The sequence below is a fragment of the Acomys russatus genome, chromosome X, assembly GCF_903995435.1.
Source record: "Acomys russatus chromosome X, mAcoRus1.1, whole genome shotgun sequence".
In the NCBI taxonomy this organism is placed as follows: domain Eukaryota; kingdom Metazoa; phylum Chordata; class Mammalia; order Rodentia; family Muridae; genus Acomys; species Acomys russatus.
The window spans coordinates 18465895-18481613 of NC_067169.1; the positions used below are offsets into that span (position 1 = coordinate 18465895).

At 48.5% G+C, this 15719-nt stretch overlaps 2 protein-coding genes across 2 annotated transcripts; one reads left to right on the plus strand and one right to left on the minus strand.

Moving 5' to 3' along the window:
• Positions 1-4110: 4110 nt before the first annotated feature.
• Positions 4111-4797, plus strand: Eras (ES cell expressed Ras). The gene has a single exon (XM_051141651.1). The coding sequence runs from the start codon at positions 4111-4113 to the stop codon at positions 4795-4797; it is 687 nt and encodes a 228-aa protein (XP_050997608.1).
• Positions 4798-6491: 1694 nt separating this feature from the next.
• Pcsk1n (proprotein convertase subtilisin/kexin type 1 inhibitor) lies at positions 6492-10575 on the minus strand. Its single transcript, XM_051142143.1, has 3 exons — positions 10353-10575; positions 7243-7709; positions 6492-6826 (listed from the first exon to the last, which is right to left on the minus strand). Exons 1-3 carry the CDS (start codon positions 10464-10466, stop codon positions 6631-6633), a joined length of 777 nt encoding a protein of 258 aa, XP_050998100.1. The 5' UTR covers positions 10467-10575; the 3' UTR covers positions 6492-6630.
• Positions 10576-15719: the final 5144 nt, after the last annotated feature.

Sequence of the window (15719 nt, forward strand, 5' to 3'; positions counted from 1 at the left end):
TTCCTCTGCAACTGTTTCCCTTCAGGACACACAGAACCTACCCAATAGCTATCCATAAACCCAGCTGAAGTTGGGGAAGTTCCCTGGATTAAAAGAAACACAAAATGGTTTCCAAAATGTGATCTTTCAGGTCAAATCCTGACACAGCGCTGCTACACACACACACACACACACACACAAATGGCCCATGCTGAACCAGTCCAGAGGAGGGAGGGGCTGGCCAGAGGGGGGTGTGCTGTGTAGAGAGGGGCAGGTGGAGGTACCGCCCACATTTGCTCTCCACATTGTGCGATGGGCTGAGGGGAAAGGCAGGGGGTCAGGGGTCGGGCAGGTGGGAGGGGGTTAAGCCCACATCTCCGCCCTCCGCCTGCCCGCTGGGGGTAGGGAGCATCCTAACCCCTAGACTGTCCAGTCAAAGCCGCCTGCCGCCCCTCAGTGGACCGCCACTCCTGGGGACACAGGTAAGCAGGGTTCTGGTATTCCTAGCCCAGACATCTTTCTCGGTATGGGGCTTCCAGGGGCCCCTTCCCTGTCCTTGCCTTGTTGCGGGGAGTGAGCCTCGCACTCACTTTACTTGGCTGCATGCTAAGCGGAAAGCGGGACTGTTTCTCGGGGTGGCAGGAGAAAGGAGCACAGGGTAACAGGTCTAAATTGAGTCCGAAGTTGTAGCACAGGGAGAGATTAGGATCATCCTTCCCCAGTCCAGAGCTTCACACCTCACCTGACTCTGACACGGAAGAGCGCAGAGACCAGGCGAATTGTCCAAACTAACCCTGAGAAGGGAGCCACCAAGTCTCTTATTTGGAGTGACTCTGTACCCTTCCTTTTCTCTTTGACCCTATGTGCCCAGCCTGCTTCTGCTTGCCTTCCTGGGGCTCTTGGATTCCTAGGCGAGTCCAGAAGACTGATTCAAGCTGCTCAAATCCAAAAGCGACTCAAAACCACAAGGTACCCAGACCTCTTAGGGGATGCTGCGGCAGCACTCTATGCCATAAGGGGCTCTGTAACTTGAGCAGAAAGCCGAGGTGCAGTTCTGCAGCGTCTCTACCGTCCCCTCCCGGAGCCAGTCCCTTCTCTGTTCCCTGTTAAGAGAAGACACTATAACCCCAGCCTTCCTGGGGTGTCACAAAGTTCAGGTTGCGTGTAGCCATATGGGGGGAGGCTCACTTGGCTTCTCCCAGGCTCCTACTGGGATCTTAGGGAAGCGCCCTTCTCTTGTTTATCCCCTCCGCCAATCATAGCACCCCCAGATTTGTAGTTGCTCTAGCCCCAAATTTAAGAGTCATTCTTTCCTGATTCCTTGTCTTTTCATCTTTGAAAGGAAGCTGTTCGGTTCTTCCTACAGAATATATCTGAAGCTGACCTCTCCTTTCCACCTGCTCTGCTGCCACCTCCCACCCCACCCCCACCTCCCACCGGCCCCTGGATTCTTTACTACCCGCACTGAGGTCATCCTGGTCCTTTCTCTGATCCCAGCCTCCACAGACTGTTTCCCACTCTGTGTCCCCAAACACTGAGATACTCCAAACCTCTGTTCTCTGTTCACTTTTCTTCTCACCCTTCTGTACCCCGATGTGGCCAAGCACTTTCAGTAGCCTTTTTAAAAGATTCCCTCCACCTGAGACCTTCCCCCAACCCCCACCACATCTCACTACCCAAAACTCTACAAAATCTGCTAGGGAGTCCTGGACCCCACTACCTGCTCGCCAACTGCCACTCCTCCCTGTTTCTAGGGAAAAGTGTGGCGAGCACCATTCTGGTAACACACTCGGAAAGTGCTTCCCCAACAGGACATGGAGGTGCATTCACTGAGTTAATGACTTGCTTTTACTGGCTAACACAAATTAAGCACCTGCTGTGTGCCTAACCTCTTCTACTATGCAAGATAATTTCCTTACTTATCATACTTATTGTCTCTCTTTTCACCAGAATCTCTCTTAAGGCCCCTGGAGTAGCCTGTTTTGCTCTGTGCTAAATTGCAATGCTTGGCATACAGGAAGATTTTTTGTTGTTGTTGTTTTAATTTAAGCTAAGATTAAATAATAAACTACCTAACAATAACAACTTGTTATCTGGTGCCAAACAATGGAGATTATGGTCAACCATGCGGAATATAACAAAATGTAGAAAGTGATGTTCAGTTTACAGCAGTTAAGATTGTTTTGTTTAAAGGCGTGGTGGCGCACGCCTTTAATCGCTGCACTTGCCAGGCAGAGCCAGGCAGATGGATGTGAGTTCGAGGCCAGCCTGGTCTACAAAGGGAGTCCAGGCCAGCCAAGGCTACACAGAGAAAGCCTGTCTTGAAAAAAACAAAACAAAACAACAAAAGAAAAAAAAAGTTTTTTTGGGGGGAGGGGTGGCTGTTGTTTTGAGGTTTTAGTTGTAGTGATTTTGGTTTTTTTGAGTTGGGGGTCTCAGTATGCAGCCCCAGCTGGCCTGGAACTCACTGAGACTCACCTACTTTTGCTTCCCAGGCATTCAGATAAACCTGTGAGTGACCATGGGTCCCAGCCCACTGACAGCTTGCTGGTGCTGTGCCTGATTTTATATGGTACTGAGGACTAAGATGAGGCCTTCTTGCATGCTAGATTACCTTTCTACCAACTGAGCCACACCCCCAGTTTTGTTTTGCTTCTTGTGCATCTGTATGTCCAGCCCCTGCTCACAGGAGGGTGGTTACTAGACTACAATTTGGTTTGTGTTAGGTTTTTCTTTTTTCTCTTTCTTTCTCTTCTCTTTTCTTCTTTTTCTTTTCTTTCTTTCTTTCTTTTCTTTTTTTAAATAGGATCTGGCTTCCTTTATTTCTGCTCTTTGCGCCAGCTCCCGAAATCCTGGAATTATAGATGTGAACCACCAGGCTGTTTTATTTTTAAGATTTGTTTATTTATTATTATATACAGTCTGCATGTCCACCTGCACACCAGAAGAGGGCACCAGATCTCATTATAGATGATTGTGAGCCACCATGTGGTTGCTGGGAATTGAACTCAGGACCTTTGGAAGAACAGACAGTGCTCTTAACCTCTGAGCCATCTCTCCAGCCCTACCAGGCTGTTGTTTGTAATGAGGTGCTGAGACTTGAACTCAGAGCTCCATGAATGCTAAACAAGCCCTATACCAACTGAACTATAGATCCCAGCCTTGGTTTACTATCTTTCTACAGTATGGTGTTCTTTTCAAACATAAACCCCGTGGATGGGAGAGTTCCAAGCAGTCCACCACCAGGGAGGCACTCCTGTGCCAAGCTGGAGTTCAAAGACAACCAAATCCTACTCTCCTTGTGCAGTGGAGAACGACGGCTAAGGAACGTAGAGATTCCTTTCCAGGAGATAAATATGTCCACAAACTGTAACACGTTCCCAAATTCAACTATAGTGACGGCTACACAACTCCATGGATATCAGTGGGAGTACTTGAAAACTTTCAGGGCAAGCAAGATGGCTCAGAGAGAAAGGCAATTACCACCAAACCTGACTCCCTTTGACCTCCATACAAATGCACAACCCCACCCCTGGAAGAATTAAGTCGCCTCCATCCACCCCAATCTAACACTCTCATGTACAAAATAAATGCAATTTAGAAGTTATATATAATTTTTAAATCACATGCACACACACACACGCGTGTGTATGTGTGTGTGTGTGTGTGTGTGTGTGTGTGTGAGTGAGTGAGTGAGTGAAAGAGCTATCCCTGCTTGGTGTCGAAAGAATAGCTGAATGATAGAGGCTGTGGGTTTGACCCCCAGGCTTGTTAAAAGAAAAGTTCTGCCTTCTATCTTTAAAAGAAAAAAAAAAAAAAAAAAAAAGAGGGTAGCTGTGCATGGTGGCTTGCACCTGTAATTCTAGTGCTGGGAAGGCAGAAGCAGGAGGATTGCTGAAACTTTGAGGTCAGCCTGACCTATAGGACAAATTCCAAACTAGCCAGAGCTACATGTTAAGACCATGCCTCACCCCATTCCCTGCAATAAAGAGAAAACAGTGTAGTATATACTTAATGCTGATTCTATGACACCTGGGGCTCTCCTGCCTTCCAACCAGTCTCAGCTGATTTGTCATTGTCTTCTCGCTCTCAGCACCTACTGTTCACATCTCTTCCTTGAGCTGTTGGGGAATGGCGTTGCCAACCAAGTCTAGCATCTTGGACCTGAGCCCCAACACACCATGCACCAGATCCCCAGAGGAAAGCCACGAGGCTTGGGCACAATGCAAAGATGCTGGCAGGCAGCTACCTGAGTACAAGGCAGTGGTGGTGGGTGCCAGCGGTGTTGGTAAGAGTGCTCTCACCATCCAGATGACCCACCACTGCTTCGTGAAAGACCATGACCCCACCATCCAGGATTCATACTGGAAGAAAGTGGCACTGGACAACGGGTGTTACATTCTGAATGTGCTGGACACAGCGGGGCAGGATATCCACCGGGCCCTGCGTGACCAGTGCTTGGCAGCTGGTGACGGCGTGCTGGGTGTCTTTGCTCTTGATGACCCCTCGTCTCTGGAGCGGCTGCAGCAGATCTGGTCCACCTGGAGCCCTCACCACAAGCAGCCTCTGGTACTAGTAGGCAACAAGTGTGACCTGGTGACCACCGCTGGGGATGCTCATGGTGCTGCAGCTATCCTTGCTCACCAGTGGGGAGCCCCCTTAGTGAAGACCTCGGCCAAGACGCGGCAAGGTGTAGAGGAAGCTTTTGCTCTGCTTGTCCATGAGATTCAGAAGGCCCAGGAGGCTGTGGCTGAGCCAAGCAGGGAGAAGAAGCGAAGCCACAATGCCGTGTGTGGCTGTGGCTGCTCTGTAGCCTGAAGATTAGAGTCAAGCCCATTGACCTTTCTCTCATGTCATGGCAAGGTGACAATTGTCTTGGCATAAGATTTCCCCCTGCCCGATCAAGTAAGTTACCATGGACACTTCTTATTGTCATTGGGTGAGGACTTAGGCGGTTATATGGGGTGTCCAGCATTGATTATGTTCTATGAAGCTCTATGCAAAATTAAATGATCTCAGGATTCAAAGCTGCCTCCATACTAAGCCTGTTTTGCTTGCTTTCTTTTTGTCTGAGACAGGGTTTCTCTGCGTAGCCTTCGCTGGCCTTGAACTCTTAAACTCACAGCAATCCACCTGCTCTGTCTCCCAAGTGCTGGAATCAAAGGTGTACGTCAGCACTACTTTTTTTTTTTTTTTTTTTTTTTTTTTGAGACAGGTTCTTACTATGCAGCCCTGGCTGGAACTCAGACATCTGCCTCCTAAATTCTAAATTCCTGAGTCCTGGAATAAAAGAGACGTGCCACCATGCCAAGTTTTGTTCGCTTTGTTTTGAGACAGGGTCTTATGTAGCCCAGGCTGGGATTGAACCTGTTTCATCTTTTAGTTACCACCTTCAAATGCTGATATTATGGAGGTGTACACTACACCCAGCTTTCCTACTAAGTGTTGTGTGGGTGGGAGAATGTTTATTGAGTTATGAAAATTTTTCATTCAAGGAATTTTGGGGACCTGAGCATCTGAGTGGCACACACCTGTAATCCCAGCACTCGAGAGGCAGAGGCAGGCAGATCTCTCTTGAGTTTGAAGCCAGCCTTGTCTACATAGTGAGATTCTTTCTCAAAAAAGGAAACAAAACAAAGTTAAAGACTTAGCAGTTAAGAATATAAAAGAAAGAAAGAGCCAGTGTGATGGCACACACCTTTAATACCAGCACTTGGGAAACAGGCAGGCAGATCTCAGAGTTCCAGGCCAGCCTGGTCTACAGAGTGAGTTCCAGGACAGCCAGGGCTATGCAGAGAAACTTTGTCTAAAAAACAAAGCAAAACAAAACAAAACCTCCATCCTTGTACAACAGAAGCCAGTGAAAGGAAAGTTAAGGAAAGCCATATGAAGCTGGGTGAGGTGGTGCATGCCTGCAGAGGCAGCGGCAGGCTGATCTCTGTGAATTCGAGGCCAGCCTGGTCTACAAGTAAAGTCCAGGGCAGCCAAGGCTACAGAGAGAAACCCTGTCTTGAAAAACCAAAAAGAAAAGACAGAAAGAAAAGCCATATGAAGTGACATTTGTGCAAAAATTTGCACATATCAAGGACAAAACAAATAGTGCAAAGATCACAGTTGGCCTGAGTAGTCAGGGCCCTCTGTGTGATCAGTGCTTGGCAGTTGATGCTGCCCTACATGTCTGGACCAGCTGCAGCAGATGTGATCCACCTACAGCCTGCACAACACGCGTAGCCATAGCTCCTTGGTCTGTACTGTGGACCCCTGGCAGATGCTGAAAGTGACCTCAGAGCCTTCCAGGGAAACCCACTAAGTGAACCCAAGAAGAATAGCGCAGGAACCTGGTGAGTACTGCAATGCCAGTGCCTTTGCCAGTGAAGAAAGCACGGAGTAGGCAGGCATGCATTCCATGTCAGTATAGGACCCAAATAGGTACTGTGACGTCCTCCAAAGACAGCCACTACCCCTATCACCCAGCCCACTCGCACCTAGTACAAGCCATTCAGACAAACATCTGCTATAGATCGCATTTATTGAGGGTTAGGGGGATAGGAATCTCGGGGTTGCCGGGGTTAGCAGCTGTAGACGTGCTGGCAGGAAGTCAGGGTTGCGGGTGCGCTCCTGGGTTCCAGGGCGTGCAAGATGCAGCAGCGCTCAGGGAGGCAGGAGACGGCGTGCTGGTGCCTGGGGCGAGGGGTTCTCCAGGCGTTTGACACGCAGCAGCGCCCCCAGCACACTCTCCGGAGGCACCTCGGGACCCACATCCTGGTCGGCAGCCCGGCGGAGGCGGCGCGGGGCCGCAGCAGCCTCTGGCTCCGAACTTCCGGTGAGGATTCGCCCCAGCAAGTACCTGCAAAATAAAGCGGAATTCTGTGAGCACTACTCACAGAACCACTGTGAACCACTGTGGTTCAGAACCCAGACAACACAACTTTCTACCTCTATACTGTTTGCAAGTCCCACTCAAGTATGCAGGACTCAGCACTGCTTTCAGAGGAAGTCAGAGGTCCCAGCCTTCCATTCCAGAAACTACCTTCTCCAAGGACCACTCCCTGCAGAAACCAATCCACCCGGGGGAGCTCTGGTCCTGCATTGTCCCACCAGTTAAGGGTCTATGGGCGTCTGTCCCCTGTACCTGGGACCCAGGACCTCTATACTCAGACTCTAGCACAGCGCTTTGGTGATCTCGTCCCCAGCGCACAAAGCAGGACCTGCAGCCCTCCTCTCTTCCTCCCCTCCCCCCACCCGGCCTCCACCCCCACCCACCTCAGCAGCTCCGGGTCCACATCAGGAGTCTCGTCGCCGGTGTCCTCAACATCCGGGCCGGTGGGGCCATCGTCATACACTGGGGGCCGGGGTCGCAGTGCAGCGGCAGGCGCGGGGACAAGCTGGGCAGCGAGGGCGGCGGGGTCTAGGCGAGCGCGGAGCAGAGCACGTGCGAGCTGTGCGGCGGGAGCGTCCGGGTCGTCGTCTGGGGCCAAGGGCGGCTCCGAGGCACGCGGGGAGCCCCAGACGCGCAGCAGCTGAGCCAGGACCCGCGCCTGCTGGTCTTCTGCCTCCTGCGCCTCTGCACGCGCGCGTTCCTGTCTCTCGGCTTCCAGCAGGTGCGCCAGCGCCCGCGCCAGCTCCTGCACCGCGCCCGCCGCCTCTCCTCGGGGCACCGCCCGACGCAAGCGGCGGGGAGTGCCTGTCTCAGCCAAGGGCGCCGATGCTGCGCTCAGACTGCGGGTCTCCTGCGTGAAGATTAAGGGGGGGGGCGAAAATATCGTTATCGTCCCTCTAGCCAGCAAGGCTAACTATGGGTGGGGCTCCACAGATTTTAAACGACCACTACATTCACTGGGCCTCCTCCAAAATTCCTATCGTCTCTAAGGCTCAAGGAAACCCCTAATATCTTCAAGGGCACTTCAGCCCACTAAACACCTCTAAGGATCCACACAACCTCAGTGATGCCTTGATCACTCCGAATTTGTCTTGAGTCCTCTAGATGCCAGGTCGTTACTGTTTCTTTTCTCTTCTTTCTTTTATGGGGTGGTGGTGGCGGTGGTGCCAGGTTTGGAATAAAACAATAACATTTTGATTGGAAATTAAATTTGCAAAAGTAAGCCGGGCGTGGTGGTGTGTGCCTTTAAAATCCCAGCACTTGGGAGGCAAATCCCCAAGTTCGAGGCCAGCGTGATCTACAAAACAAGTTCCAGGACAACCTGGGATACACAGAGAAACCCTGTCTCAAGAAATGAAACCAAAGAAGAAAATTGCAAAAATCATTTTGAAAGGGAAACTGCCCTTGTCTCAAAAGAAGAATGGGTTTTATGATCCATTCCTAGGGTGTTACACTCATAGCCTACTGGACATAAATTATTGAACCGTCACAGTAGAATTTTATAATAGCATAAAAGTAGGGGAATAAGCCAGGTGTGGTGACGCACGCCTTTAATCCTAGCACTCTGGAGGCAGAGGCAGGTGGATCACTGTGAGTTCAAGGCCAACCTGGTCTACTAAGTGAGCCCAGGACAGCTCAGGCTGCACAGAGAAACCGTATCTCGAAAAACCAAAAATAAAAATACAAAGTAGGGGAAATAAAAGAAAGAATGCCCTAGAAATCAAGTGACACACTAGTATCCTCATGATATTGTGCACCAATAAATGAACTACAACCATACCCTTCAATATAGATGAATCTCCCACCAAAGCAGATTGGGGGGGGGGCTAGCATGCAGAAAAGCCTAGGTTCAAAGACACATGCACCCCCCCCCACACACACACACAAAGGCAAATTCTAGAATCCCACTGCAGATGGCCTGAGGCTACCAAACACCAAGGACTTCTTAGTGACCCCTAGTGACCATCAGAAAGCAGGTGCCTAGCTTGAGTCCATTTCTATGATGTTCCCAAAGCAGGAGAGGCTAAACAATAGATGGTTTAAAGAGAAGCTGCAAGCCGGGCGTGGTAGCGCACGCCTTTAATCCTAGCACTCGGGGAGGCAGAGGCAGGCGGATCGCTGTGAGTTCGAGACCAGCCTGGTCTACAAAGTGAGTCCAGGACAGCCAAGGCTACACAGAGAAACCCTGTCTCGAAAAACCAAAAAAAAAAAAAAAAAAAAAAAAAAAAAAAAAAAAGAGAAGCTGCAAATAAAAGTAAGGGATCAATGGGTAGAAAATACAAAGTAATATCCATGGAGGGGGTGAGGCTATCCAGGGATTCCTATTAATTCCTATTATCGGCCATACTTTATTTCTAAAGCTGAGGCGTGGCTATACTAAGGCGATTTACTTTACTATTATTCTGTATAAATTAATCTTATATAGTTATTCTATATATGTTAAATAGATTGTTCCATGTTAAATATTTATTTTTTTTTTAAATCCTCTGTTATTTAGACAGCTTTGAAGAGGTAGCATCCACCTCGGTCAGCATCCGCCATCCTCAGCCCCTAGGGAACTCACTCACCAGCAATCCCCTCTACACACACACACACACCACCCTTGAAATGTCACACATGTAACCCAATACTGCCAAGTCCAGTGCAAGGAACTAAATGGTCTTTTTTTTTTTTTTTTTTTTCATGCCTGTGTGCAACACTCCTCGTGGGAGAAATGATCTGCAGTTACACTGTCTGAGCCACCCAGGTGCAAGGACACACATCATCCTTAAAAGCACAATGCAGAACAGAGACATCATGGCTTCTTTCCCTGCAATGACACAGCTCCACAAAGGAGCAAAAAGGAAACTGTCTCGTGAATGGACATAGAAAAACCCAAGCACTCAGTCTACCCAAGCCATCATGAAATATGTACCCCGGGGGACAAGGACCCCTCCTTCCAAAATGAAAACTAACGAACACAGAAACACATAAGTACACAGAAAGATACGCCCATTTACTACGTCACCACACATAAGGGTTCACAAATATACACATGGTATCACCGAGAAAGCAACCAGTTACACAAAACGTCAAACAGAAGCATCTCCAGTATTGCAGGGCAGGGCGCTCAGGGGCAGTCAAAGCAAAGGACACACACTGAAAGAACACAATACCTATACACCTTGGTCATCACATCACAGGCTTTTTCTGAATAATACCCTAACGCCATGAACAGCGCACCGGCCACCCGCGGATCGAGGTCAGACCAGGCCCCGATGCTGAGCCATGGATGGGCAGGGTGCGTCTGCTGGCTGAGCCCTGAGCAACAGCACCCTCACACCCTGAAACTACACCTGGCCTGTGCGCGCGCGCGGGGGGGGGGGGTGGTTGTCACCTGCAGCCCAGGCCACCCTTGCCAATCTCTATGTGCATAAAGGCGAGAATGCCTCATTAACACTTCCACCATCTTCCCCCTCACCCCACCCCCACCCCCTGCTGACTGAGGTCGCACCTTTACGGGCCTCGCTGACAGGGTCGGGGGCAGCCGCAGAAGACCCAAGAGCAGCAGCACCAAAAGGCCTACGCCCCCGGCCCTCGGCCCGCAGAGCAGTGGCGACCCCGCCATGCTGCCCCAACGAGCCGGGCTCCGGACGGGCGGACTGGCTGTCAAGTGCGCAGCGCTTGGGCTATTAGGCACAGCCGCGGTGCTCTGCGGCTGCGTACATCCAAGAGCCTGGCCCCCTCCAGTTCACCCCCCTCCTGTCACTCTACGCAGGCGCAGAATTGGGGCTTTGGAGTCTCTTCATCCTGCGCATCTCCATGGAGATGTCCAAGGGGCAAAGTGGAGAACAGAAGTCTGCACTGGTGGTTGCCATGGCAGTTGAAGGGCAGTTGCTAGGGCAATAGACCTTGCTGATGAATTACCAGACAGACAAGGAAAATTGACTCAGTGGGCTGAAATAAGGATCTGGTCTCTGTCCTTGGGGAGACAACAGACTATACTCTGTTTGATGGATAAACAAGTACTGGCTGCATGCTGTGGACCATGATGTTCTCAGAGAAACGAATCCAGGTGACATGGCCATGGACGGTCCAGTTCATATTGCTATGAATTAGCCTCGGGCCCAGATAAAGTTATTACCTAGCAACTGCAACCTCAAAATGACATTTAAAGTTCTATAGGAGGGATATTAAATAGGAGCTCACTAAATGTTCCTTTCCATTCTCTTCCCTCTTCGTCAGTACCTTCACCTCTCCATAGCTGTGTTAATTTTTGGCCTCATGTGCCCTCAGCGCTATCTTCCTTTCCCCATCTGTCTCTCCTTGATTCTAACAATCTCCCCTTTAACCTCTCACGTCTTCCTGTTTCAATTTGCTAGCTGTACTTACTTGTTTTCCCATAAATACATATGTGGATTTATCTCCATATATTGTCCCAGAAATAATTATTTTTTGGGGGAGGGGATTAGAGACAGGGTTTCTCTGTGTAGCCTTGGCTGTCTCGGACTCGTTTTGTAGACCAGGCTGGCCTCAAAACCACAGAGATCCGCCCGCCTCTGTCTCCCTGAGTGGTGTGATTACCGGCGTGTGCCACTGTGCCCAGCCAGAAATAATTTCAAGCCACTTAAAAATTATATACTCTGAGCTACACAGAGAAACCCTGTCTCAAAAAACCATAAAAAAATAAAATAAAATAAATAAAAACAAACTTATTTGTGTGTGTGGGGGGGTGCACAATTGCCACAGCATACCTGTGGAAATGAAAGTACAGTTTTCAGGAGTTGGTGTTTTCTTTCCACAAGTGCTTGTACCCAGTAAGCCATGTCATCAGTCCAAGAGTATACAGTGTGTGTGTGTGTGTGTGTGTGTGTGTGTGTGTGCCCGCCCGTCCAGATAGGGTTTATCTGTGTAACCTTGTCTGTCCGGGACTCACTTTGTAGACCAGGCTGGCCTCAAACTCACAGAAATCCGCCTGCCTCTGCCTCCCAAGTGCTGGGATTACAGGCGTGCGCTACCACGCCCGGCTTATTTTTTTTTAATATTTATTTATTACGTATACAGTGTTCTGCCTCCATGTACACCTGCATGCCAGAAGATCTCGTTATAGGTGGTTGTGAACCACCATGTGGTTGCTGGGAATTGAACTCATGACCTTTGGAAGAGCAGCCAGTGCTCTTAACCTCTGAGCTATCTCTCCAGCCCAAGTTTGTTTTTAATGACACAACGAAAGGCTGAAAAGGCCCAACCTGGTGGCTCAGGCCTATCATCCTAGCCCCTTGAGAGGCTGAGGGAGAAGGATCTAAAGTTCAAGGCCTGTCTGGGCTACATCTAGGGGTAGTAGGGCTGTACTTCCCTTGGTAGAGCTTATGCCTAGCGTTTGCAAAGCCCTGGATTTCATCTAAGCATCTCATCTACAAAATAGGCTCTTTTTTTTTTTTTTTTTGGTCATAGTTTCTCTATATAGCCCAGAAACTCACTATATAGTCCAGGCTGACCTCAAGCTCACAGAGCTTTGCTTGTCTCTGTTTCCTAAGTGCTAGAATTAAAAATCTAAAACACAGCTGGGCGTAGTGGCACAGGCCTTTAATCCCAGGATTTGGGAGGCAGAGGCAGGCGGATCTCTGTGAGTTCGAGGCCAGCCTGGTCTACACAGCGAGTCCAGGACAGCCAAGGCTACACAGAGAAACCCTGTCTCAAAAAACCAACCAACCAGCAAACAAAAACGCTGTACCCAGCACAAAGCAGGTTCTGACCTAACATAAACACACAAATAGCTGGGCACAGTTGGGGCTGGAGAGATGGCTCAGTGGTTAAGAGCACCACCTGCTCTTCCAAAGGTCCTGAGTTCAATTCCCAGCAACCACATGGTGGCTCACAACCATCTATAATGTAACCTGGTGCCCTCTTCTAGCCTGCAGGTGAACAAGCAGACAACAATGTATACATAATAATAAAATAAATCTTTTTTTAAAAAATAGCTGGGCACATTGGTACACACCTGTAATTCCAGCACTTGGGAGTCAGAGGCAGGCTGATCCCTGAGTTCGAGGCCGGCTTGTGGTGCACACTTTTAATCCCAGAGGCAGCCAGATCGCTTGTGAATTCCAGGCCAGCCTGGTCTACAGAATGAGTTCCAGAACAGCCAGGGCCACACAGAGAAACCCTGTCTAAAAAAATAATAATAAATAAAAAACCTAGTATAAATGATCCCCTGTGAGAAAAATGTTAAAACTCCATTAAACTAAAAAAACAAAAAACCCAAAAAATAAAAACAAACAAAAAAAACTCCATTAAACTGCAGGTGGTGCTCTAGTTACTGCAGAAACCATGGCTTTCTTGCAGTACACTCAATAAAGTGCTGTTTTTTAAAAAACATCATTAAAATATTTTTTTAAAAACTCTGAACACAAAGCCGGGCGTGGTGGCGCACGCCTTTAATCCCAGCACTCGGGAGGCAGAGGCAGGCGGATCGCTGTGAGTTCGAGGCCAGCCTGGTCTACAAAGCGAGTCCATGATGGCCAAGGCTACACAGAGAAACCCTGTCTCAAAAAACCAAAAAAAACAAAAAAAAAAAAAACAAACTCTGAACACATGAAGACACATTTCATAAACCTTTGATGAAACAAATACATACTTTTTGGTAAAAACCCTTTCAAGCCGGGCGTGGTGATGCATGCCTTTAATCCCAGCACTCGGGAGGCAGAGCAGGTAGATCGCTGTGAGTTTGAGGCCAGCCTGGTCTACAAAGGGAGACCAGGACAGCCAGTGCTACACGGAGAAACCTTGTCTCGAAAAACCAAAATAAATAAATAAATAAAATAAAATAGAAAATTAAAAGTTAAAAAAAAATTAAAAAAAGAAAGAAGCTGGATGGTGGTGGCACACACCTATAATCCCAGCACTCAGGGAGGCAGAAGCAGATGAATCTCTGTGAGTTCGAAGCCAGCCTGGTCTACAAAGTGAGTCCAGGACAGCCAAGGCTACACAGAGAAACCCTGTCTCAAAAAACAAACAAACAAAAAGAGCATGCTCTGTTCGTGTAGTTGTTGTAGTGGACCCAAGGCCAGTTCCTATTACAGATGTTGGAGTTACAACAATCTGTAACTCCAACTCCAAGGGATTCAAGGGTATCTTCCTCTGGCTGGCCTCTGTAGAGATACATAGTTTCTCTCTCTCTCTCTCTCTCTCTCTCTCTCTCTCTCTCTCTGTCTCTCTGTCTGTCTCTCCTCTCACACACATAGAAAATTAGATATAAAAGTAGTTTAAAATGATGTGTATGAGTATACTTGACTATTCAAACCAGCATTATAAATAGCTCACAAAGAGAAGTACCCCATGTCCATCAGTAGATAAGTAAGGTTCAGACTTGAAGCAGAAAAGGAAAGGTTTGGGGATTTAACTCAGAGGTAGAGCACTTGCTTAGCATTCTTGAGACACTGGATTCCATGTCGAACATTGCGATAAAAACAATTTAAAGTAAGCTTCGGGGCTTGGGGTATATCTCAGTTGATGGCGGGTTTGTGTAACAGCCTTGAACTCTTGTTTTTTTTTTTTTTTTTTTTTTTTTTTTTGTTTTGTTTTGTTTTTCGAGACAAGGTTTCTCTGTGTAGCCTTGGCCATCCTGGACTCACTTTGTAGACCAGGCTGGCCTCGAACTCACAGCGATCCGCCTGCCTCTGCCTCCCGAGTGCTGGGATTAAAGGCGTGCGCCACGAACTCTTGCATCATACAAATGGGTGGTCAGGTCACCGTGCTGCACTGTGATTCTAGTAGCCAGGCGCTAGAGGCAGGAGGATTAGCAGCAGAGCAAAGCCATCCACAGGTGCAGAGCTAGTTAGAGGACAGCCTGCACTACAGGACATCTTGTTTCAAAACATACAAACAAAACACCCAAGAGTTCCAGGGCTCCGGAGATGGGCATTTGTGTTGGTTGCTTTAACAATGGGAACTTGTTTTAACGCTTATCACTCAACTCAATGCTTTAAAATCACACTCTATGATTGTCGTATTGTAAAAATACGGTTTGGGTCTTTGTTTCTGTTTGGTGGAAAGTAACTCCTAAAGTCCTTGGAATATTCAAAATGATGATTACCTTTTTATATGCTAATGATTCGCTGTTGACTGACCACCTCTTGGTAGCTTCAGGGTGGAGGCTGGGTGACCAGGTGCGAGATGGAATTAGAGAGCTGGAACTTGGGCCCCACCCCCGACTTCGCTAGAGACTAGCTAAAGGCAATGTTTAGGATCCACGGTTATAATGAATTGTGTTCATAAACTCAGGCCAAAAAGGGGTAGATTCAAAAGGGTTCTGCTCAGCTGGACACACAGTAGTCCTTGAGTTTGGCACCCCTAGAGAGAAGATGAGATCTCCTTGTCCCTGCCGCCATCCCGGGTCCATGGCTTCCTTTGGTGTTTGGTAGCATCTATTTTGACAACTAGGTAAGCATAGGTAACGTATCAATAATCAAACTGAGGAGGGGCTTGGGGAAGCTGTTCATAGCATGTCGACCACACGCAAGGACTTCTTGGAGTTCACTAATGGCGTGCTATCCGCCTGCCCCTTTCACCAAACCCTCTACCACTGGAGGAGGGGGAGAGGGGAGAAAGAAAAAAAGGAAAATCACCAAGTCTTTGTAATTAGCATGGGGAGTGGCGGGGGCAATCAATTGGCACTGAGGTCACAGGGGCAAGATAATGTTATGTCCAAGTACATTGTGAGAGGGTAGAATTGACTAGCAGCCACCAACCTATCTGGTAACTGGTAGAAGGCATCTGGGCACAAGTTTTCTGTTCTGCATAGAGAACATAAGGGGCTCTGAATCAGGCTTTCCCTCTTATAGTCTCAAGATAATTAAGATGTTAAATTTCAGTGTGTTTA